The sequence below is a fragment of the Lactuca serriola genome, chromosome 9 (assembly GCF_051521515.1).
Source record: "Lactuca serriola cultivar US96UC23 chromosome 9, Lser_US96UC23_V15, whole genome shotgun sequence".
Classification (NCBI taxonomy): domain Eukaryota; kingdom Viridiplantae; phylum Streptophyta; class Magnoliopsida; order Asterales; family Asteraceae; genus Lactuca; species Lactuca serriola.
In genome coordinates, this window is record NC_136416.1 from 65,883,492 (window position 1) to 65,906,952 (window position 23,461).

At 35.0% G+C, this 23,461-nt stretch overlaps 3 protein-coding genes across 3 annotated transcripts; all 3 read right to left on the reverse strand.

Annotated features, from left to right (window-relative positions):
* Positions 1–181: 181 nt before the first annotated feature.
* LOC145077218 (uncharacterized) lies at positions 182–2,026 on the reverse strand. Its single transcript, XM_079022976.1, has 6 exons — positions 1,874–2,026; positions 1,241–1,317; positions 1,071–1,166; positions 843–946; positions 621–757; positions 182–536 (listed from the first exon to the last, which is right to left on the reverse strand). Exons 2-6 carry the CDS (start codon positions 1,298–1,300, stop codon positions 454–456), a joined length of 480 nt encoding a protein of 159 aa, XP_078879102.1. The 5' UTR covers positions 1,301–1,317; positions 1,874–2,026; the 3' UTR covers positions 182–453.
* A 3,998-nt stretch (positions 2,027–6,024) lies between these two features.
* On the reverse strand, positions 6,025–7,579 carry LOC145074009 (non-specific lipid transfer protein GPI-anchored 10-like). Its single transcript, XM_079020453.1, has 4 exons — positions 7,228–7,579; positions 7,118–7,144; positions 6,545–6,625; positions 6,025–6,452 (listed from the first exon to the last, which is right to left on the reverse strand). Exons 1-4 carry the CDS (start codon positions 7,553–7,555, stop codon positions 6,241–6,243), a joined length of 648 nt encoding a protein of 215 aa, XP_078876579.1. The 5' UTR covers positions 7,556–7,579; the 3' UTR covers positions 6,025–6,240.
* A 4,325-nt stretch (positions 7,580–11,904) lies between these two features.
* LOC145075778 (uncharacterized) lies at positions 11,905–12,504 on the reverse strand. The gene has a single exon (XM_079021896.1). The coding sequence runs from the start codon at positions 12,502–12,504 to the stop codon at positions 11,905–11,907; it is 600 nt and encodes a 199-aa protein (XP_078878022.1).
* Between the last annotated feature and the right edge of the window lie 10,957 nt (positions 12,505–23,461).

Genomic DNA, 23,461 nt, shown 5'->3' on the forward strand with positions numbered 1-23,461 from the left:
TTTATCGGATAACAATGTCATTTCTATGATTGATTGTGTTTTTTTCACTCTATTCAAATTCATATTGTATGATATAAAATCATAATTTTATCAAATCACTACACATATAAAACAAACGTTCAAATTTATATTGTATCATATAAGATCATAATTTTATCAAATGTCTGCATATTAAACCATGTAAACACTAAAGAAACAATATAATCCAAGATAAAACAACTTCACCCAAACACATACCACATTCGGACATGTACAGTCTCCAAAACCTTAAAATTTTAAAAAATATAATTTCTATTTCTCGCAAAATATTAAGATATTATGTCATTCTATAACCCATGAACTCGAATCTTCAAAGAGAATTTATTGGTAAACCAACAAAATCCCAAAATTGACATCTTATTAAAAATTAAAAAATTAAAAAAAAAAAAAAAAAAAAAAAAAAGTGAGAGGTGATTAAAGATCCGGCATGCCCTTCCCGGTTTTCACATCATACGTCTTCTCCACCACCAGCCCCATAGGAGTATCCTTTGGACCAGCTGTTGTTAAAAACACAATGAGAAAAATTCTAAGAAATGCTATTGTGATTTATGACATAAACAACAAAATAAATGAGATATTACCAATTGTTGGGCGTGGAGTAGCTCTAATTTTCAAAATTTCAGGACGAGGGATGATTGACCCTGATGCCCCTATGCCTCTTGAAACTCTGACTTTACTTCCATCTTCTTGATACCTTATCCCAACCTTACATGGCTGCCTACAATTTAAAATACATATATATCATCATCATCTTACACAAGTGTTAAATGGAAATAAAAAAAAAATGTAAAAAATATTACTACTTTGTCACAGGATCGACAATTTGAACATTTGAGACATGTAGAGGAGCTTCTACAGTAAAAATCCCACCTTCATGCCCTTGCCCTTGCTTTATATGCTTCTTTACCTGCAAATAACACCAAATTCAGATTGAAAGTTTGGTTATGTAATATCTAATATGTATATATGCATTAACAATCATTGTTAGCAAACATAAAAGAAACTGGGATTGGATTTGGGAGACTATTTACCAAGTTCTTTCCCTCAACAATAACACGATTCTGGGAGCGAATCACGCGTTTAACTGTTCCACTTTCCCCTCTATCTTTGCCCCTAATAATCATTACCTGCAATGCAATAAAGAATAATCATTTACACTTACACATGAGCAAAAAAGTAAAAGTTTTCTTAATTCTTATACATTATCTCCTCTCAAAATCTTCCAGTGATGTATGAGCTTCTGAGCTGCTTTCCATCCCATTGTATGCTATTGCTAGTCTGAAATCAATATTCAACAAGATGCCATTTAAGTTACTACTGAAATAAAACTTATTTACAAGTTTCTATTAGCAAGTCAACAATTTCACCATAAAAGCATGCCCAAAATTCTTCTAATATTTTCATTATTATGCTTGGGTTAAATATATTTATGAATTGAATAGCAAGCAGTCTGTTTTAAGGTTGTAAGCAAATTGACACCGTTGTAATTCAATGTATTGTCATTTGAGGTCAATATAAGAGCAGTGTAACAGGTTCACATTTGAAATTAGACTGTCATTTTTAGTCATCAAATGAGTTCAAGGTCTTTTCCCCTTTGTTTTTAGCATTATAGACATCAAATTAATTCAATGTATTGTCATATGTTCAGACAAAACAATAGAACGATAACCATTGCTTGGCTAGATTTCACAAAGTAAAAAAACCACATATAATATAAAACTAAATTAACCCCAAAACTTAGGTTAGATAGTTTAGGGTATATACAAAAACATACAATACATCAGAAGAATTAGATCAAACAATTTAGAAAAAACATGAATTTGGTTATACTTACCTGAAACTTGAGAGGCGGAAAGACTAGTGCAGATGAGTGAGAGGCCGAGAAAGATGATGAAATTCAAGGTGCAGCGATATTGTCGAGACTCCAGAGTCTAGAGTAGGGAGGCGATAGTGAAGGAACCCACCGGCCACCACACTTGAAGGCTTTTTATTTTATTTTTTCTTTTTTATTTGCGAAAACTGCAAAGTTGGTCCTTCGTTTTCTAAAAATTACGGATGAAGTCTAAAATTGTAAAAAATTGGTTCTTTATTTTCTAAAAATTATGGACGAGGTCTAAAATTGTATAAAAATGGTTCTTCATTTTCTAAAAATTATGATGTCTAAAATCTTTTCAAATTCTGTCAATGAGCCTTTTTTGATACTTTTAACTAAATAAAAGACTAAAAAAAAGTGAGAATTAAAATTAAAAGATTACATAAATAGTCCCTATGGTTTATAAAAAGTTACAACTTTAGTCCATATAATTTTTTTTATTCAAATGCTCTTTATGGTTTCTAAACTTGCATGAATAATCTATTTGATTTCTAAAACTTGCATCAATAGTTTCTAAGCTACATGAAATGACTTCTTTATCATTTCTTAATTCTTTTTCTTTTATTTTTTTCTTTTAATTATTTAAAATAAAAGAATAAGAACCCCTCCCTACTTTTTTATTTCTTTTCGTTCTCTTTTTAGCTAACACTCATATTTTGATTCATAAATTGAACCAGATAATTCAAACATAAAACTAGAAATCCACACCCACCAACTAATTCCATATAAGAAGAATGACAAAACGAGTGAAATAGGTTCAACATCTATGAGCAAATCAGAAACCGTTTTGTGAATGATATTGAAATCGAGAAAAAGAAAAAAGATAGTTGACGGTGAGGGATGAGTTGAGATGAACGCAACATGAAACCAACTCTGATGAAGTTTTGATTTCATTTTCCCCATATTTTCCTCTAAAGTTAAGTATCAAGTTGAACTTCCCTATCTTGTAGAGGCAATCTGATTTCAATTTTGATTTGGGGGTGAGGCGGCTCACCTAATATTAGAGTTGGCAACAAAGACGACGGGGTTGGTTCAACGACGGAGGTGGTTTCCTTGGTGTTATACCTTATGAATTCAAAGAGAGCTCAAGATCACATTCTTTTGTGATAGCAACCATATTCACATGCAGATTTTATTTACTGAATCCCCTATTCCTTTGTTTTATTTCCTCGTTTTTTTTTAAGAATTGAAGATTCTAATGCAAATGATGATTTAAATGAGGATATTAAAGTAGGTGTAGAAGATATTAAAGCAATATATGAAAATATGATGTACATAACGATGTTCATGTTGTGTTCGCTCTTAAAGATGAATATTCACCAAAAACTGATGATGCTCAAGATGTATGTTTTTATCTTCTGGCTTCTCCTTCAACGAGTTAACACCTCCATTGTCGTTTCTTAGTCCGAGTAATGTCAATATTACTGAGCTTATACACTCTCTAAGGTAACACACGTTTTCTAAATCGGATTAGTACGCCCCATTTGAACTACTGTTTATCAGTGCTTTAAACATTTGTACTTTCGTTAAAAAAAACCGAAAAACCTTAAAATTGTAGACGAACTTCAGAGGAAATCGCAGATGGACTAAGTTCGTATGTGATTTTAGTCAAGTGTAAGGGTATTTATATCGAAAAAAACTAAAAAAACCATCTGAGAACGTACAACTCATAATGTGCGTCCATGCTTTACCGACTTATACATTCGCAAATCAAATAGGGAAATCGCAGATGAGCTTAATCCATCTGCGATTTTGATGGTTATTTTTGTAATATTGAGTTTTTTTTGCTATTTTCTATAAAGTAATTAAGAAAATTGGCTGTTTTTGTAATTCTCTCTCTCTCTCTCTCTCTCTCTCTCTCTCTATATATATATATATATATATATATATATATATATATATATATATATATATATATATATAGGGTTAGGTTATTTTGTTTTCACTATCTATTGTGTGCATGTATGACTGATTCTGGACCAATCATTTTAGTTATTTTAAGAAAGTAATTAATGCATATTACATGTTGAAGATATAATAGGTATTAATTACATCTTCAGCATTTAATATGCATTAATTACTTTCTTAAAATAACTAAAATGATTGGTCCAGAATCAATTATACGGGCACACAATAGATAGTAAATACATTTGAACCTAACTCTCTCTCTCTCTCTCTCTCTATATATATATATATATATATATATATATATATATATATATATATATATATATATATATATATATATATATATAATATAATGTTATTTTTGTTGTGTTGTCGTGTTTGTCGATTTTTAGTTGGGGTCGTTTTCATGTTTGAGAAAAAACACGACATCGTGTTGTGTTCGGATCAGGGAAAAATTTTGTGTCTTGTTATAAAAACACGAAACGACTGTCCGATTTGACACCCCTACCTTAATCCACAACAAGTGTTTTGCTTGCTAAAATGTTTAAAAATAAATTGAAGTTTTCAAATAACTTGGTTGTTGGTTTGATGGTTTCCATTTGGTTTGTAAATTCATCAAAAAAATTGATTTGGAATGTAAATGATGAAACTATTTTTCATTGATTTCATTTTATTTTTCTTGTTTTATAAAAATTACTGAATTACGATATGCCATTTTTTATTACGATAAATATAAGGATCCCATTTTTTTCATGCAAATGTTTTAAAAATATACTTATAACTACAAAGGTCGATGCTTTGAGGGTTTCGAATTTCGATGTTTGAGTAGGGTCACAATACTACAAGAAGAAAACCGATTTATTTTTTTTACAAAATCAATCCAAATCTCCTATACGTAACTAAAACTCAAAGTACGATAGATGAAATAACACCTATTTTTCTTACGTATTTTTAGAACCATCTTGTTTTGAATAATTCTTTTCATGTGGTATTCTAGTGTCATTGGTCGTTAACTTTTTGCTCTTTAAGATCCATAAAATGTGTTTTGCTTGAATTCATCCAAATATTAAAAATATTAAATGATATGATTGAGTTAACTGAAAATTCTAAAACTGATTTGTTTGCATTAATTGAAAACTCTTAACATGATTTAATTGCTTTAAATATGGACAATTTATTAATGAAACGTAAAAGTGTGTTTTTGACAAATTAATATACGTTTAATATCATTAATTAAAAATTGTCCTGCCAGATTTAAAATTTCATTATATATTCGTTGAGACATTTTCAATATTCATTCGAATTAGCTCAATTGATTTGTTTGTTTCTTATTCCACGAGCTTATAATGGCACGATACATGGCAATTGGTGTGTTTAATATGGTGCTTCTCGTAGCCCTCGTCTTATCAGGTATTGATTTGAGTTATTATTATCTCTCATGGGTCAAATTAGTGAAGTAAAAACATGGTTAATCATTTGTGTCAAACATGTTAATAATCCATTCAAATGCATAATCGTTATGATTCTAACAATATATAACACATTAATTATTTATAGAATTCAAAAGAAATTATCAAAAAGCGTTTGAAGCCCTAATATGTACTCTTTTACCTAATGTTGCAGTCGAAATGATGACACCAACAATGGGTCGTAAAGCATGCTCTGAATTAATACCGATGCAGCCGAATTGGTGTGATGGGCCTCGAGTATCAGTGGACTGCTGGGATGCTTGTGGGGAAAGGCATAATCCGTATATTGCAGCAGAATGTTTCCATGAAGGACTACTTCCTGGAAATATTAACGTTTGTAAATGTTATTGGGAATGTTAGATAATGATGTTTTTATTTGGATGAGACATAATATATAAAATGATTGTGTTTTAAAACTTGAAATAATATTAGATAACTTGTTTATTATAATGAAATTTCTTTGATGAGTTATATCAAAGTCTTGATTCGAATTGGTTTTTTACTTTAATTTTTCACTCGACCTCTGTGAATTATCAATTCTTACGGAATGCAACAAACATTGAGTTGTTTGTTAAAAAATTAATTTACTTATGGTTTTCGGTTTGTTATATCAAAGATTATTTTTCTTAGTGACAACCTTGTCTCTGGATCATCTGTATGACAACATGTCTATGATAAAATATCTATTGGTTGAGTGTTGAAACAGAAAAACATTTGGTTATCTCGGCTTCCAAATTGAAATGGGACCGACAAATTAAATAGAAATGTAAAAGAATAAACATGTTTTGGAATCACCAAATTCACAAACTCTGACTTTTCTTTCCATTATTTTTGGGCTTTTTTTTTTTTCATAATTAGACCAAAAATAAAAGTTAAATGTCACAATGTCACAATGTATGAAAACTATGTCTTCAAGGCACACATTACACATACAATTTTTTTTAACAAAATTCAAAAATAGTAGTTTGCTAGTATCACTAGTAAAACAATAGTCGATGAGATGGACAACGGGTTCGATGCCAAAGCTGTAGAAACCAATGGTCTGATCTTTGGTGTTACTCTAGGGCCCAGACGAGTAACCGGTGTAGGTGCAGATGCCTCTAGCGTATTTATAGATACCTCCATAGTCGTTTCTGTTGGTGTCATGGCAATCATTCCTAAAACTAAAATAGCATGTAATGAATGAATAATATCAATACCACTTGTTATGCAATTAGTGATTACTATATTCTTAGACCCAAATCTAAGTTCTTACCACTTGGACTCGGTGGATATTCCGGAGAATCCGCGATAGGTGCAATGGCTTTAGGCGGAGGAGGAGCAAATAACATTGGGCCTGTGCATGATATGTATCGCATCATACATCACGTTTGTTGGGCGTTGATTAAATATATAATGTAACATCAAGTGTTTTATTATTTATATACATCGAAATAATATAAGAATTGTGTTTGAATGGAGTCATTTAACATCAAAGTTGATGTAAAAAGGAGTTTTTGTGATGGGTGAAATATCCCCATATATGGTAATAAAGATAAACGAGCTTGAAATTAGCTAATGGGTCTATAATACTAGTAAAAAAAAAATAAAGATTGTTTACAACATCTTAAATTGTTATATTAAAATAACTTATTATTTTAATAGTTTAGTTTATGTACCAACGAGTACTATATTAATACTTGTAAAACTCAGCAAAATGGACACAAATATAACTTGTCCATTTTGTCATCATTCTACATGAAAAACATATAGCAATCATGTCGTTATATTTTAGTTTTTTCTCTGATTGGTACGCTATGCATTTACTTTTAGTATAGTCTAAAAATACCTTGAGGTGGCAAGGAAACACCAGAAGCTGCAATACAGAAGAGAAACATAAGTCCATGCACCAATTTGAGATTAAAGAAAATAATGTTCACGATTCATTTAACTTGTTACCTTTACACTGTAACGCCATGCTCTCAGAATTACATGCTTGTGGGAGAGAAATAGCTAATCCTTGGTTGATTGGATTCGGTAATGAAAAGGGAACATTTCCCGTAACTATAAGACAAGTACAATCCATACTTGTAGTCATTAGTGATTCCATTGCATCACAACAACTCGCACTTGGTGATCGCCCATTTGCACTACTTCCTGTTAAATAATTAACACATGGAGTAAATCCTGTGATCATGGACAAAGTGCATGGAGTGGTGATTTGACATTTAACTGTTATAACTGTAATGGCTAGTAATGTAATGACCAAAGTTGTACAAGTGTCCATGGCAATGAGAATGAGAATGATTATGATGGGTGTTTTTGGAAATTTGTTGGTTAGGTTATGAAGTATATATTGGGAAATTTTTTAGGTTGTCCATTTATGGTGTTTATTCAGGGGTGCAACTACTTTGACTTTGCTGGGTGAATGTTGGTTGATTTGTATTGACGAACCTAAGCTAAGGAATTGTAGTCAAATTAGGTTAAACTTCAGGCACATTGCTTGTGAATGTACCATTAAAGTAGGTGGTAAAATGGATAAGTGAAGAATTGGATAATGGGTTAACTTAAAAGTTAAAACGAGTTCGAGCAAATTTGGGTTGAGTTGTTTAATTATAATAGTTTTTCTTTTAATAAATGATTTTATAAACGGATTTCGAAAACCATTAGTAAAAGAACTAATTTTATGCGCAAGTAATATATTTTCAATCAATATTTAGTTAAGAACCAACTTTGGTGTTAAGAGATTCATTTGTTGGTATTAATTAGCTTTTCACAAGCTTGATTTATAAAACAATGTAAAATAAAGATAGAGAAAGAATAATCTGAGGCAAAATGCTTTTCGTTCTTATTGAAATTGTAAAGTAGAGGACTGACTACAATGAGCATTATGCCATGCACTTTAAAGGAAAAAACTTGCAGAAAAATAGGAACTAACAACTATTTCCTAAAGACCAGGAAATACAAATACATGGCCTTGATTTATTCTTCCTAAATACTTAAACGTGCATTAATTAAACTTCTGAATTAATATAACATTCTCCCCTTATTTCAGAGTTTTATTGGTTCCACTCCAATCAGATTTCGCATCTCTTCATACTTTATCCTTGTCATTGACTTCGTGAGAATGTCTGCTTTCTGCTTCGTGCCACACACGTGACTAACCACAATTTCCCCTGTTTCAATGCATTCTCGAATAAAGTGATACCTTATATGGATGTGCTTACTTCGCCCATGGAACATTGGGTTCTTCATTAAGTCAATAGCTGATCTGTTATCAACCAACAAAACAACTGGAGGTACCCTTTGCCCTGTAATTGTTGTGAGTAATCGGTGAAGCCAAATACCTTGGCAAGCTGCTTGAGTTGCAGCCATAAATTCCGCTTCACATGATGATAGAGCCATACTTCTTTGCTTTTGTGAAGACCATGTCACTAAATTCCCATTCATATAGAATGTTGTCCCACCTGTGCTCTTTCCATCTTCCATATCTTTTCCAAAGTCGCTATCGGAGTACCCTATGAGGGTGATTCTTTCATTACCTCTGGTATATGACAGACCATAGTTTAGAGTACCTTTGATGTACCTAAGAATAGCCTTCACTGCTTGAAAGTGTTTCATCGTTGGTTTCTCCATAAACCTGCTTACTACCCCAACTGGAAAATAGAGATCGGGGCGTGTGTATGTTAGATACCTTAGAGCACCAACTATACTTCTATATTCGGTGGGATTTACAAATTCATCTTCTTCGTCCTTGACCAGTTTCAACTTATGATCCATGGGAATTCTTGAAGCATTGCACTCCATCATGCGGGTCTTGACAAGAATGTTCTTCGCGTATGCCTCCTGTTTCAAGGTTATTCCAGTTTCACCTTGATTGACTTCAATTCCCAGATAGTACGACAATAAACCGAGATCACTCATTTCAAACTTAGCTTTCATCTCCAGTTTGAAATTCTCTACATCTTTGGAGCAGCTTCCAGTGACTAGTAGATCATCGACATAAACTCCTACAATTAGAGTTTTACCCCCTTTCTTCCTTGTATACACTGAATATTCCTGATAACACCTTGTGAAGCCTAAATTTTTTAGATGTTTATCGAGACAAGCATTCCAAGCTCTAGGTGCTTGTTTTAATTCGTACAGAGCCTTTGAAAGTTTATACACTTTGCCTTCATCTCCTTTCTTCTCAAAACCTTCAGGTTGCATTACATAGACCTCTTCTTCCAATCTCTCATTCAAGAAAGTTGAATTCACATCGAGATGGTGTACCCACCATCCATTTGACCCCGCAAGAGCTAATATCACACGTACAGTTTCGATTCTAGCTACTGGTGTGAAGACCTCTTCATAATCGATGCCCTGTTTCTGTACGTATCCCTTTGCCACAATTCTTGCTTTATACTTTGAGACTCTCCCATCTGGTTCCCTCTTGACCTTGTAAATCCACTTCAAGCCGATTGCACTTCACCCTTTTGGGAGGTCAACGAGGGTCCAGGTCTTGTTCTTCTCAATTGATGCCAATTCCTCCTTCATGGCACTGACCCACTCGTTTCTAGTCTTTGCTTCTTGATACAAGTTTGGTTCTTCATCATTTCGAATCATGAGCAGCTCTTCAGGGGGTAGAAGTATCTCCTCCGTATTTTCGTACAGATCAGTGAGTGTGCGATAGCGTTTTGGGGCACCACCGCCAGTGGAGCTTGAGGCTGTGCTTGGAGACGCAACTTGAATAAGTGACTCAGGCGTAATGGGCAAGTTGTACACCGATTGATTTGTGGGCGTATTTGGGCTAGTTTGCGAGTATGGGCTCCCTTGTGAGTCTATTTGGGGAGTAGTGGGCACGTCATTGTTTGAACCAGGCGACCTGGCATCGTATGACCCGATATCAAATTGAGGGGTATATGGGTCAAACTCATCTTCGTCTTCAATCTCCCCCAAGTCAACGAAATCGAAACCATCCACCGTGAAGCTCATACCTGGAATTGATTTAATCTTGTTTTTCTCCTCCCAATTCCCGGTTTGATTTTCTTCAAATACCACATCCCTACTTACATACACCGATCTTGTATCAGGGTCTAACAACCTGGGGCTTTTGACCACTTTTCTGTGCAGAGATAAACAACCTTCTTGCTTCTATCATCCAATTTCTTCAAGTGATTTTTGACAATCTTCATGTGAGCTATACACCTAAACACTCTTATGTGTCCGACGTGTGGTTTCCGGCCTGTCCACATCTCATATGGTGTTGATTCCTTCAGAGCTTTTGTGCTCAACCTGTTTTGTACATAAACAACATGGTTTACTACTTCTCCCCCACAGCACATCTGGTACCTTCATGGTTTTCAGACAACTTCTAACCATTTCAAGTATCGATCGATTTCTTCTCTCCACCACTACATTTTGCGGCGGAGAGTAGGGTGATGTATAATGCCGATTGAGCCTAGTTTCATCACAATACAAGGTAAATTGATTTGAGAGAAATTCTCCTCCCCTGTCTGTTGTGAACAATTTCATCTTTTCACCTGTTTCTGCCTCAACTTTCTTTCTGAAATTCTTGAAAGTCTGAAATGCTTCGTCTTTTGATTTCAGCAAGTACACCCACATCACTTTGCTGAAGTCATCTACCAGCAACATAAAGTACCTATTGCCGGCTGGTGTTGGTGGTGTAACAGGCACACACAAGTCACCATGTACAAGCTCCAATCTTTTCTTCGCCTTAAAGCTTGTACTCGACAGAAAAGGATTCCGATTTTGCTTACCCATGAGACATTCTTCACATGGTTTAGATGGAATGATCATCTTAGGGATTCCCTCAATTATCCCCTTTTCAAACATCAATTTCAAAGAGGCAAAGTTCACGTGACCTAACCTGAGGTGCCACAACCATGATGGATCTTTAATTTTAGCAATCAAGCATTGATTACTAACATTTTCTAGTTCTATTTTGTAGAGATGGTTGTGGGATTTCTGCACCTTCATCAACAATCTGCCTCTTCTATCATGGACCTAGAGAAAAGGCTCCTTTATTTTAATTTCATCTCCTTTTTCAGACAATTGCCCAAGACTGATTATGTTACTGCATAAATCAGGTATGTAATACACTTCCTGAAGTTTCCTTTGTTCTCCATTTTTACATTGGAAAATTATGGAACCCTTCCCTTCAATCCTTACTTTAGTTTCATTCCCAAATCTAACATACCCTTGTATTCCTTTGTTCAAGTTATGGAACTTCTTCATGTCACCAGTCATGTGATTGCTTGCCCCTGTATTGAGGTACCATGTCCCTGATTTGTTTGTCTCTCCACCATTTGTCTTCAATTTTGGATGAACTTTCTCCTCATTCCGAAAAACTTCATCAACTTCTTCTTTGCTTTACAGGGACATAAGCAATAGTGCAGGTTCAGAGTCTTCTTGTATCAGGTTGTTCTCATGGCTTCTCTGTTTTCTTGGGTTTTTGCACTCAGCTGCATAATGGCCATATTCCTGGCAGTTATAGCATTGTACTGTGCTTTTGTCTTGACTGCTAGAGGCCCCATGATTCCCTTCCTTGTGGTGATTTGACCCACTTCTTCCATGATCATGTCATCCATTATGCCTTCTTCTACCTCTGCCTCGTCCCCATGATCCTCCAAAACCTCATCTATGTGATTTGGATTTGGAGTCTCCATCACCCTTCTTCTTGTTCCTCTCTGACCACTCTTGGTATGTCAAGAGAAGATTTCGATCATCACTTTCTGTATGGCCCTTCATTCTTTCTTCATGTGATTTTAATCTTCCAATGACTTCTTCTACTGTCATTTCATTTAGGTCTCCAAACTGTTCCAGGGTCGAGGCTAATTGCAGGAATTTAGTTGACACTGCCCTAAGTAGTTTCTTCACCACATAGGCTTCTTCTACGGTATCACCTAGAGTACGCATTGAGCTGACAATATTATCAACTTTCATAGCAAATTCATCCACTCCTTCTGATTCTTTCATGGTAAGTGACTCAAACTCAGCCTTTAGAGTTTGTATTCTTGCTGTTTTTACTCTGTCAGCCCCTACAAATCTTGTCTTTAGAGCCTCCCATGTCTCTTTGGCTGTTTTCTTCTCAGCCAATGACATCAAGAGATCTTCAGGTATCCCTTGATAAATCGCTGCTAACGCCATTTTATCCTTCTTTGTGTCAACAGTCGTGTTTGCATTTCTGGGCTCCACCGCCTCCCATACACCATGAGCCTGCATAAACACCTTCATTTTGATCGCCAGGCTCTATAGTTTGTCCTTGACAACATAGGATAGTGTAGGGTGATCTGACTATCTTTCTCGCCATTACTACTAGTTTCTGTCATCTCTTCTTGAGGCTGGTACTTGGGCATATACCAGGATTTGCTCTGATACCTCAATGTTGGTATTAATCAGCTTTTCACAAGCTTGATCTATGAAACAATGTAAAATAAAGATAGAGAAAGAATAATCTGAGGCAAAATGCTTTTCGTTCTTACTGAAATTGTAAAGTAGAGGACTGACTACAACAAGCATTATGCCATGCACTTTAAAGGAAAAAACTTGCAGAAAAATAGGAACTAACAACTATTTCCTAAAGAGGCCAGGTAATACAAATACATGGCCTTGATTTATTCTTCCTAAATACTTAAACGTGCATTAATTAAACTTCTGAATTAATATAACAACATTTATAATCAAATAAGAAGATATTAGATCATTCATGTATAAATATATTATTGTATGAGATTATTTCATGTGTTTTGTTTAGTTGATTTCAAACGTCTACGCCAACACCATCTTTAATTGTTGTCGCAAGGGTGCATGGTCTTAGATCTCAGCATCTTGGTTGTGTTCCTTGATCAGTTCAATCTTGCATGCTCTCATCGGCCGCATATACACTATATGTGCGGCTTTTCCTCTCACTGCTTTAATTACTCTCGATTCCTGATTGTTTTTTTTTGTCGTTGTCATTGTGTATACTTGATCACCGACGTCCTGTAGGTAGGGGCATCGGAGGGGGGGTGTCATTGGGATACAATTTCTGATTGTCGTGAGTTTGTTAAAGAATGGAAAGAGATACGGGTTGGATGTGGACTTTTCGTAAATTGAAACAAGAAACACATACAGTAGGGAGAGATCATTCACTATATAAGCAAACCTAATTTCAAAGATGTAGAGAAACTTTTTTATTTCAATTTATGTTGCAAACTTTCCGAATATCATGGATGAGAATGCACGACACTATGGAAACATTGTGAAGAATTTGGAGTGGTCTTAAACATGAAGATGTTACGTAAACTCTCCAAGAGTGGAAGCGCTTCGCATTTGTTAGATTCTTGCATGTGGAAGATACAAGTTTAGTAGTGAAAAGGTTGTCTTCGACTTGGATCGAAAGTTACCATTTGTTTGCTTCTCTGGAAAATATATATAGACACAAAGAAATCAAATGTAAATCAATAAAAGAACGATCATGGGGTAGTTGACAAGAAGAACAAAGAAAGGAATTCCAATAAAGAACATAATTTTTAGGGGTATATATGGGACGGTTTGGTTTGATTATTTGTCAAAACCGAACCTTAACCATTACAATTGGTTAATATGTTTTGATAGCCATTGGATAACGGTTAATATTGGTTTTGGTTAATGTTTTTAATCGGTTAACAGAAGGTGGATAATATCGGTTAACTATAATAGTCCAAAATGACATAAAATAAAAATACTTTTCTATAAAATTGAAAAATATAAAGTAGATTGTTATAAAAAAGTGAATGAATGTGTATATATATAATTGTATTTATTCTAAGATTATTTATCTTATCTAATTTTAAATAATTACCCTTTAAAATTTCAATTCATAACGTAATTACATACTATATATTTAATATTATATTATATTAAATCATTTCTTAATATAATTGGTTAAGTGCCGTTTATAGTGATTCAGTTTTAGATGAAAACCATAACTGAACCATATGTATTTAGTTAATAAAAATTAGAAACCATACATAACTTTTAGTAATGGTTCGGTTATATCGGTTAATTTGATTTTGGTTCAACTTTTCGGTTAATATTCACACCCCTATTTAATTTCAAATCCTTTTCTTTGGTATTGAAGGGTAAGAAGAAACATGAAATGAATAATATAGAGAATGAGATTAAAATTAAACTGTAAGACTTGTTGGTTGTTTTAGATGCTACTTGTATGGTATTGGGAAAAGTCAAGGGGCATTTATCTTATTGATATGTTTTGCATTGTGTGTAAAAAGGAAGGTTTGAAGGCTTGGCAATTAATTATATTTTGGAAGGGGTGTGCATGGATTTTTATTGAAGTCAAATCAAGAAGTGCATATACAAAGTTGAGGAAACATGATGATATGAATTGGTATTTTTAAGAACTCAAACCACTTTGTAAGAATTTTATTGCTGATGATAATTTAGTATGGATGGAAACAAGGGTTTGCCTCTATGTGCATAAACGTCCAATGCATTTAAAAGGTGGTTTCTCAGTGAGTGGAGGTGATGCTCTTGGATAATGACTTGGATGAAAATATTTGTTGTGGTCTGGTTTTCATAAGAACTACAAATATGGAGTTGATATATGAATGGATTTCTATATTTTTAACACCCTTGTTCAGGTATTTCCCATTTATACCCATAAGTATGAAATTAATTTGCAAAATTGGTCCCTTTGTCATTTAAATGGAATCACGTGTTGTGCCTAGTATGCGGGGTGTGGATTTTCGTTGGGGGCCTGAGCAGCAGGCTGCATTCGAGACACTAGAATAGAAGTTATGTGAGGCCCCAGTGTTGACTTTTCCTGAGGGTGTTGAGGATTTTGTTGTGTATTGTGATACATCCATCACCGGTTTGGGGGCAGTTCTTATGCAGCGAGACATGTTTATCGCATATGTTTCTCCAGAACTGAAGTCTCACGAGGTGTGGTATCTTACGTATGATCTGGAGTAGGGGGCGGTTGTGTTTGCACTCAAGATTTGGCGACATTATATGTATTGGGTCCGGTGTACCATCTACACAGATCACAAGAGTTTGAGATATCTCATGGATAAGCCGAATCTGAACATGAGACAACATAGGTGGTTGGATGTGGTAAAGGATTATGACTGCGAGATTCTATATCACCTGGGAAAAACGATTTGTGGTTGTTGATGCCTTGAGTCGCAAGTTGGCTAGTTTCTCTGCTAGTTACTTATGTATGAGGATTTCTATCAATTCGTTACTTCTGGATTTGATTAGGGAGGCTCAGGTCGAGGGAGTCAAGAAAGAGAATTGGAAACAGGAACGAATCAGGGGTGAGATTGATAGATTTTCTATCGATAGTTGTGGATTATTGGCCCGATGCAGTCGGGTTTGGTACCAGATTTTTGCGGGATCAGAACGAATGTGTTGGAGGAGGCACATAAGTCCAGATTTTCGATACACCCTGGAGCCACCAAGATGTACCGGGATTTAAGACTTAGCTATTGGTGGTCATGCATGAAGAAGGTGATAGCCCCGTATGTTGAGAGGTGCTTGATTTTTTGGATGGTCAAGGCCGAGCACAGAGGTCGCATGGCAAAACTCAACCTTTAGAGGTTCCCATGTGCAAATAAGAATAGATAACCATGGATTTCATCACTAAGTTACCTCAGGCGACTAAGGGGTTTGATGTGATATAGGTTATAGTGGACAGTCTGACCAAGAGTGCATACTTTCTAGCTATTCGGGAGAGCTCCTCGGTCGAGAAATTGGCCGATGTTTATATACACGAGATCGTCGCTCGACATGGTGTTCTAGTTTCCATTGTATCTGATCGAGCTGTTCGGTTCACTTCCCGATTTGGTAGAGATTCCACGAGGAACTGGGTATGAGGTTGAATTTTAACACTGTTTATCATTTGTAGACTGATGACTAGAGTGACAGGGCCATCCAGATGCTCGAGGACATGTTGAGATCCTGTGTTATAGATTTTGGTGGGATTTAGGATTCCTACCTTCCTCTGTCTGAGTTTTTTTACAACAACAGTTATCACTCCCATATCGGTGCGCCGCCATTTGAGCTTCTCTATGGGAGGAAGTGTTGTACCATAGTCTGTTGGAGAGAGGTCAGTCACATGGTTATGGGAAAGACTGAGGTGGTTCTCCAAATGATAGAGCTTATCCAACAAATCAGACAGAGGTTGCAGACAGCTTAGATTTGGCAAAAGAGTTATGCTGATAGGCGTCAATTTGAGTTGGAGTTTAAGGTCGACAATATGGTTTTACTGAAGGTATCACCTTGGAATGGTGTAATACACTTTAGGAAGAAGGGAAAGTTGGGGGCCCAATATATTGGGTCGTTTTATGTGATTTCCATGTTTGGGAAGGTAACCTATCGACTGGATCTGCATGAGGAGCTCAGTTAGATTCACAACATCTTTCATGTCTCTCTGCTATGGAAGTGTGTAGTTAATGATTTAGCAGTGATTCCTTTTGATGATATATTAGTTCGATGATTGCCTGAACTATGTTGAGAGGTCATTGGCAATTTTGATTGGAAGGCGAAGTCCTTGCGCAACAAGGTGATCCCATTGGTCAAAGTTCAATGGCAGCATGAGAAGGGCTCCAAATGGACTTGGGAACCGGAGGCAGAGATGCGAGAGCACTACCTTGAGTTATCCGCAACAGCGAATTTCGATGATGAAGTCTAATTCAAGTAGAGAATAATTGTAACACCCTTGTTTAGATATTTTCCATTTATACCCTTAAGTATGAAATTTATTTTCAAAATTGGTCCCTTTGTCATTTAAATGGAACCGTGTGTTGTGCCTAGTACACAGAGCTTACTTCAACTTACGTCAGGAGTAAGTGGTTGAGGTTCAAACTATAATTTTTAGGGTTTGAGCCTTATTTAAGCCTCATTATCTCTTTGTGACCCCTTCATTCACAAGTCTCCATCTCCCAAGAAATCCATAACAAACACTAATCCATTGTGTGAGCAGTTTGAGCTTGAAAGTGTGTATTGAAGCAAGGAGAAGATTGAAGAACCACCTTGGAAGCTCAAGACCACTTAGATCCAGAAGCATCTCACCCTCAAGCATGATTTGGAGGTATAAAGTTCGAATCTTGATGAATTAGTTGCTTAGATCTTACTAGTTTAGAGTTTGTGTACATTTTTGGTCCCATAGTTTGATCTAGCAGAGTATGACCTACTCCAAGTCCTTGATATGTAGTTTTCTATAGTTTTGAGCTCATAGATTCATAAAAATAGAGCTTTGGCATTCTCTTTGAACCATGCAAAAGTTTTGGGACTTTGGATAACTTTTGGGCCAAGGGTTTTAGTTTTTACCCTCTTGTATGCATGAAAATGGATAAATTCAGAGACTTCATCAATTAGGACATCATTTTTAACCTAGATCTGAAGTTTGGTGCCTGGCCTTAATGAAATAAGAACTTAATAGAAAGAAAAGTTGGCAGTCGAGTACGCTGGGCGTACCATCACGTGTACGTGGTTGAGACCCCGTAACCTGGCCAAGAGTGCACTATGTTGGGAATAGTGGCTGAGTACGCTAAGTGTACTCAGTATGAGTTGACTTGTTGACTTTTAGACTTTTGACCTTTGACCAGGATTTTGACCAAGTTTGACTTAGGGGCATTTTAGGTATTTTGAGTTGCGGCTTGAGATTTGGTCAGTGTTTGATGTATAGGTGACCTGTAGAGTTAGTATTCGGAGTAGTGTTCATTTAAAATATATTTCTAACTGTGAGGTGAGTTCCTCACTGTACTTGTGGGTTGAAGACACCAATGCCGACCCAGTAGATTGTTATTCTGGTTTAGAATGTTGCTATGTTGTAGTGATCTGTTTAGATCTATATGATTATCTGTTTATTGTTATACGTTTTATCTGTTGCATATGTGAGCACGGTGCGGTTTGAGTTGAGGCTTCATTGTTATGTGCGTAAGCCAACAGATCGGGGCATTCTAGTCTGATGACTGATTGGGCCAAGACAATCCAATCTGATGACTTTCGGTTAGGAGTAATCCAGCCTAATGGCTATGGACCCGAGGGTAATCCAATCCGACGAGTGTTGACCCAACATGTATGTTTGTATATGATCTGTTACGTGGGGTATTTTTGGGAGACTCACTAGGCTTTGGCTTATAGTTATGTGTTATGTTTCAGGTACTTCTGATGATTGGGGCAATACAAAGGCTTGATCGTTTACATCCTCCAGATTTTTATGAGATTTGTTCTTGGGATACTCTGATTTGTGATTTTGATATTTTGGAACTATGTTTTGTAAACATTTATGGTTTTGAATGGTTTTGGGAAAATAAAAATTTTACCTTGATTTTTGGGAGGTTACAGGTTGGTATTAGAGCCTTGGTTTGAGAGAATTTCTTGAGCATTTGTGTGATTCCGAACACAAACTAAGGATCTGTAATAGTTTTCAAATTGTTTTCATAATTGTTATGAAAAGTAACCAAGGAAGGATGAGATGTGTACTATCAGTCGGAGCAAGAAAGTATACCTTATATTTCCCACACTATTATTTGTTTATGATGTTATGATAGAACTATTAGATTAGGTGTCTAAGCCCATAACTATAATTAGTATGTACTTGACCTGATAGTAGCATGATCCATTTTGGGTTGCATTCACCAGAACAATTTGATAGGATGGATATTTGAGAAAGAGGTTATTTTTGATTTATTAATATATTATAAGTATAATATATTAATTGAGAAATCATATTATTTAATTAGTATTGATCAAGAATTATTTTGGAATTAATTTAGTGATCAAAAGAGACTAATTAAATTAACGGGGACTGATTATGTAAATCAGTGATACATATGGTTTGGGCTAATGATCCGTGATTGATTTGTGATGGGCTAAGCTTATGAGATAGTCCATGAAGTGTCAGTCCAAATCAAATTACTGGATCATAAGCCTAAGTGTAAGAATTAAGGTTTATAAGTGACTCTTGGAATTCTACACAATATATGTAACCCCTTCAATCCTAAAATGGTGACTTGTGTTCCATGTGAAATCGATAGCTGTTTTCAGTGGTTCCTAGCCTCTCTCTCATTGTCCTACAATTGTTGGTGGTATTTTGTGAACCATTTGAGGCATCACACTTAAGGTGCTAAGCTCTTGAAAGGCCAACCTTTACAAGTTACAACAAGAGGTAATCATCTAACTAGTTTTTTATGATTCAAATATCAAATTTGTATGCTAGTTAGGATTCATGCTTTAGAAAAAGAATATTGCATGTATAACTAGAGAAAAATTAGATCCAAAGCATTAGAGTTGTATTTGCACCATAGGAATGTTATAGTGCTCAAAACCCAGCAGTGGTATTAGAGCCTAGGGTGTTTTCTGTTATATTGATACATTGGTTAATTGTTCAAACTTAAAGAAAATGGAAATATGCTTCTGCCAGGCTGAACTCGACGAGTCCATAATGGAAATCGACGAGTTCATAATGAACTCGACGAGTCCATTGCTAGACTTGACGAGTTGGACAGTCAGTTGGCAGATTTTCAGGTTTTTTGGACAGAATTGGATTAGGATCATTACCTTAAACTGTTTTGTATCATAAAATCTAATTTTTTTATATGTTAGTGATTGTCTCCATCCAATTAAAAGATAAATTGTCAAATTTGAAGATAATTACTAGTTTATATGATAAGCTAGTTATTTGAAGTTATCTTGCTTTACGAGTTAAATTAGGTCAATTTGGTAAATAATAAATTATATGATAATTTCATTAGTTAAACTTGATCTAAATGTTTCTTGAAGAGTTTCATAACTTGTCCTCAAGTTATGGAATATGAAAAGTCTCATTCATGAAACATTAACTCCTTAAGTTATGGAATACAAGAGGTTTTGAAGAGTTTCAAAACTTGCCCTCAAGTTTTGGAATTTAAAAACTTTAATGAAAAGGTTTTAATTTTGAAATATTAAATTCTAAAACTCTAGTAATTTGAAAAGGTTCAAAATAGGCACCTCTTGGTTTTGTAACTTAAAATTTAATTAAGTAGCCTTAATTTTGAAATCTTAAATTTAGAAGCTTGATATTTTGAATAGTTCAAATTACACCATTATGGTTTTATTAAATTAGTTAAGTGTTTAACTAAAAGAGAGAATTAATAAATCCATAATGACATGGTTCAAGTTTAATTAAATTAAAAGTCTAATTTATTAATAGATTAAACCACAAAGTATTTTAAATGTTTAAAATACACCCTTATACTATATAAAATTAAAAGTCTTATTTATTATATATGTATAAGTTAAAAAGTCAATCTTACCGTTAGTAGGCCTCATTCATGAAGTTGTTCTATAAGGGGGTATAAGGAAATTGCCTATAAAATGACAACGATTGAATGGGTGTCCACTCTCACCCACCGCTTCCTTGACCAGTGGAGGGTCGTTAGCCGAACGAGTTTGATAAGACATTTAAATCCTCATCAAAAGTATAATGAAATATAAAGTAACTAAACCTTTTATAAATTCCCGATCTTAGTTACTTTAGGAAAATGTGAATTTGATGCTAACCCATGAAATTGTACATTACACCTTATTGGTCAGTTAGTGGAGCGTGTGTGGTTAACCGACACACTAATGTGGACTAATGAAGGATGGAAATGGGTTTCTCGTAAATTATAATTGATCAATGGAGCGTGTGTGGTTAACCGGCATATTGATTAGGTGATTAATGACATCGAGAGTACCAAGTTAATTTGCATGGTTATTCACTACTTGTTTGTGATCCTCGGTATCCCAGTCACAAACTTGAAGGTCATAATCGAGATTAAACATACCATTGAAAAGGTTCAATGAATCTCAAAAGATCTAGGAGTTTCATTTAAAAACCTAATTCGTTTTCGCGGTGGAATTGGTAAATCGTCATTTACCTACCGAAAAATAATTTGCAATTGGATTACGAAATCCCTCTTCCGAATTGTGAAATGTTGTGTTGGGTCCTAGCCTTAACATATCATTTGGGTGTTATATTAAGGATTAAATAAACTCACTTGAATTTCTCCCTTTATAGATGTCTGATTCTGACAACTATGGTCTTCCCGAATCTTTTGGAAAAAGCTTTCCCCATGAAGATGATGTTCCACGTTTGGATCGTGGAAACGGAAATCATACTTCACTTCCTTCACCTCCTCCAATAATTCTCCCTGACCCTCTTGTTCGTCGACTTGAAAAGTTCAAGGTCACTCAAACCCTATTGGCCAGTAAACACGAAGATGGAAAGTTTGTCTATGTTCACATCTTGGAGATGAGGTTGTATATTGACAGGCTGGGAATGTTGGGTGTCATTTTCCTGAGGAAGTTGGATGTCAACTTGGTTCTTCAATCACTTCCCGAGTCGTATGGTCAGTTTGTTAAAGACTACTATATGACAGATCAGGACGTGACCCTCATTGATCTAACATATTTGCTAATTGCTACTGAATCAGCGATGATTTGGCGCACTGGTAAAGCAAATTTGATTGGAAGATCAATCTCCCAAACTTCCATGGACATTGACAATGTCAACATTGGAAGTCCAGAAAAGTTTTCTCTCCCCAATGGAAAGGGATCTGCCAAGGTCAAACCGTTTGACCAAGTGGTAAAGAGAAAGGCTAAGTCTGATATTGTCCTGTGTACCATTCTGAAAGAGTCTGTTTGTTTCTATTGCCAAGAGAAGGGGCATTGGATGCGAAGCTACCGTATTTCCCTGAAGGATCACAAGGATGGTAAAGTCAAAATGTATGACTCTTCTTCAGGTAAGTCCATTATCTAACTCTATTAAGTTCCTGTTTATAGATTCTTAATACATGATGTGATAAGATTTCATTTTGATGTTTTGTAGGATCGAAGAAAAGAAAGGAAGTTTAAAGGAAGAGTGAGCTGAGTCTGGTCGCGAAGAGATGGATTTCGATCGCATGGTTCGATGATCAGATTTTTGAGATGCTGTTGAGTAGTTATGATAGATTGCTTAAGAATATTTAGAAACATAGTTTTCATATGTATTTGCATTGTAAGGACAAGTTTTCCGCATTTTTATAAATAAAGAAAAATCTTGATTTTTTATTATTTTATATTATCCTTGCGATGGCATTGGTGAACATTGGTGTTCATATATTATTAGCAATGTTGGAAATGAATTTGATTCGTGTGGAAATTTCATAATTTACTAAATAAGGAAGGATTCTCATTACTCAATTTTCAATTGGACCAAAATTTGGAATCATGCGACTTGTATTGTGTGATGAATGAGGTTTTTCATCATTGGGAAATTAAGACTAATTTCTTGTTCGCATATGTATGTGAGTCAAGTGAAGGAATAAAGGATCTAGTACACATTGATGTGCACTGGTCGGATCCACCACAAAGAATGATAAAGTCTATTCGTCATGATTTACTGGAAGTTCAGTAAATATGGTTATTCTTACAAGATTAAGTGTAATTCTGAATCATTATAAAAGTTTCAATGTATAGCAGAACGAATTAGAAGAATCAATTAGACAGAAAGATAAAAGTTTCTCCAATCTGAAAGGAAATGAGTGTACTTAAGCATCGTGTTTTATGACCATCCTTATGATTATGGAACCATGTCGCAATTGATCCTCTAAGGACATCTTAGTACATTTGTATGGCTAAGAAGAGGAATCATGAATTGTTAAAATGGTTAAAATCAAAATGATGAGTCATACTTCGTTCCAGAATCGAGTCTTAGAGTCTTGAGTGACATATCCTAAGTTGGTTTATAACACATCATGAAATATGGAGTAGAAAAGTTTTCTTACCCATTCACATTTATAATTGGTAATTGTGATGTCTTGGATAAGACAAAGACCAATTGAGAACAATTATATGAAGTGTCATTCTTGATAAGAATCTGCACTAACTCTTGAATATTTGTTTGTCAAGAAATGTTTCTTGAGAAGAGAATCTTATATGTCAAGAGGTTAGTGGGAGTCTTAAAGATCTTGAAAAGTTCAAGAACTAATCAAGAGTAAACCTACTATTAATCACTAGTGCACGACTTGAGGTTTGTAACCTATCGTGTTGACATATTCTTGTTTCTGTGCTCACTCCAGTTAAAGTTGACTATGTATGTGAGTTCTATGAGTTCTCAATTGTTTGCATAAGGTAAAGCACATGGATTAGTGAAAGTACATTGATCAATAAGGGTGAGTTGCACAATAACTTGGAAGCAATGGTA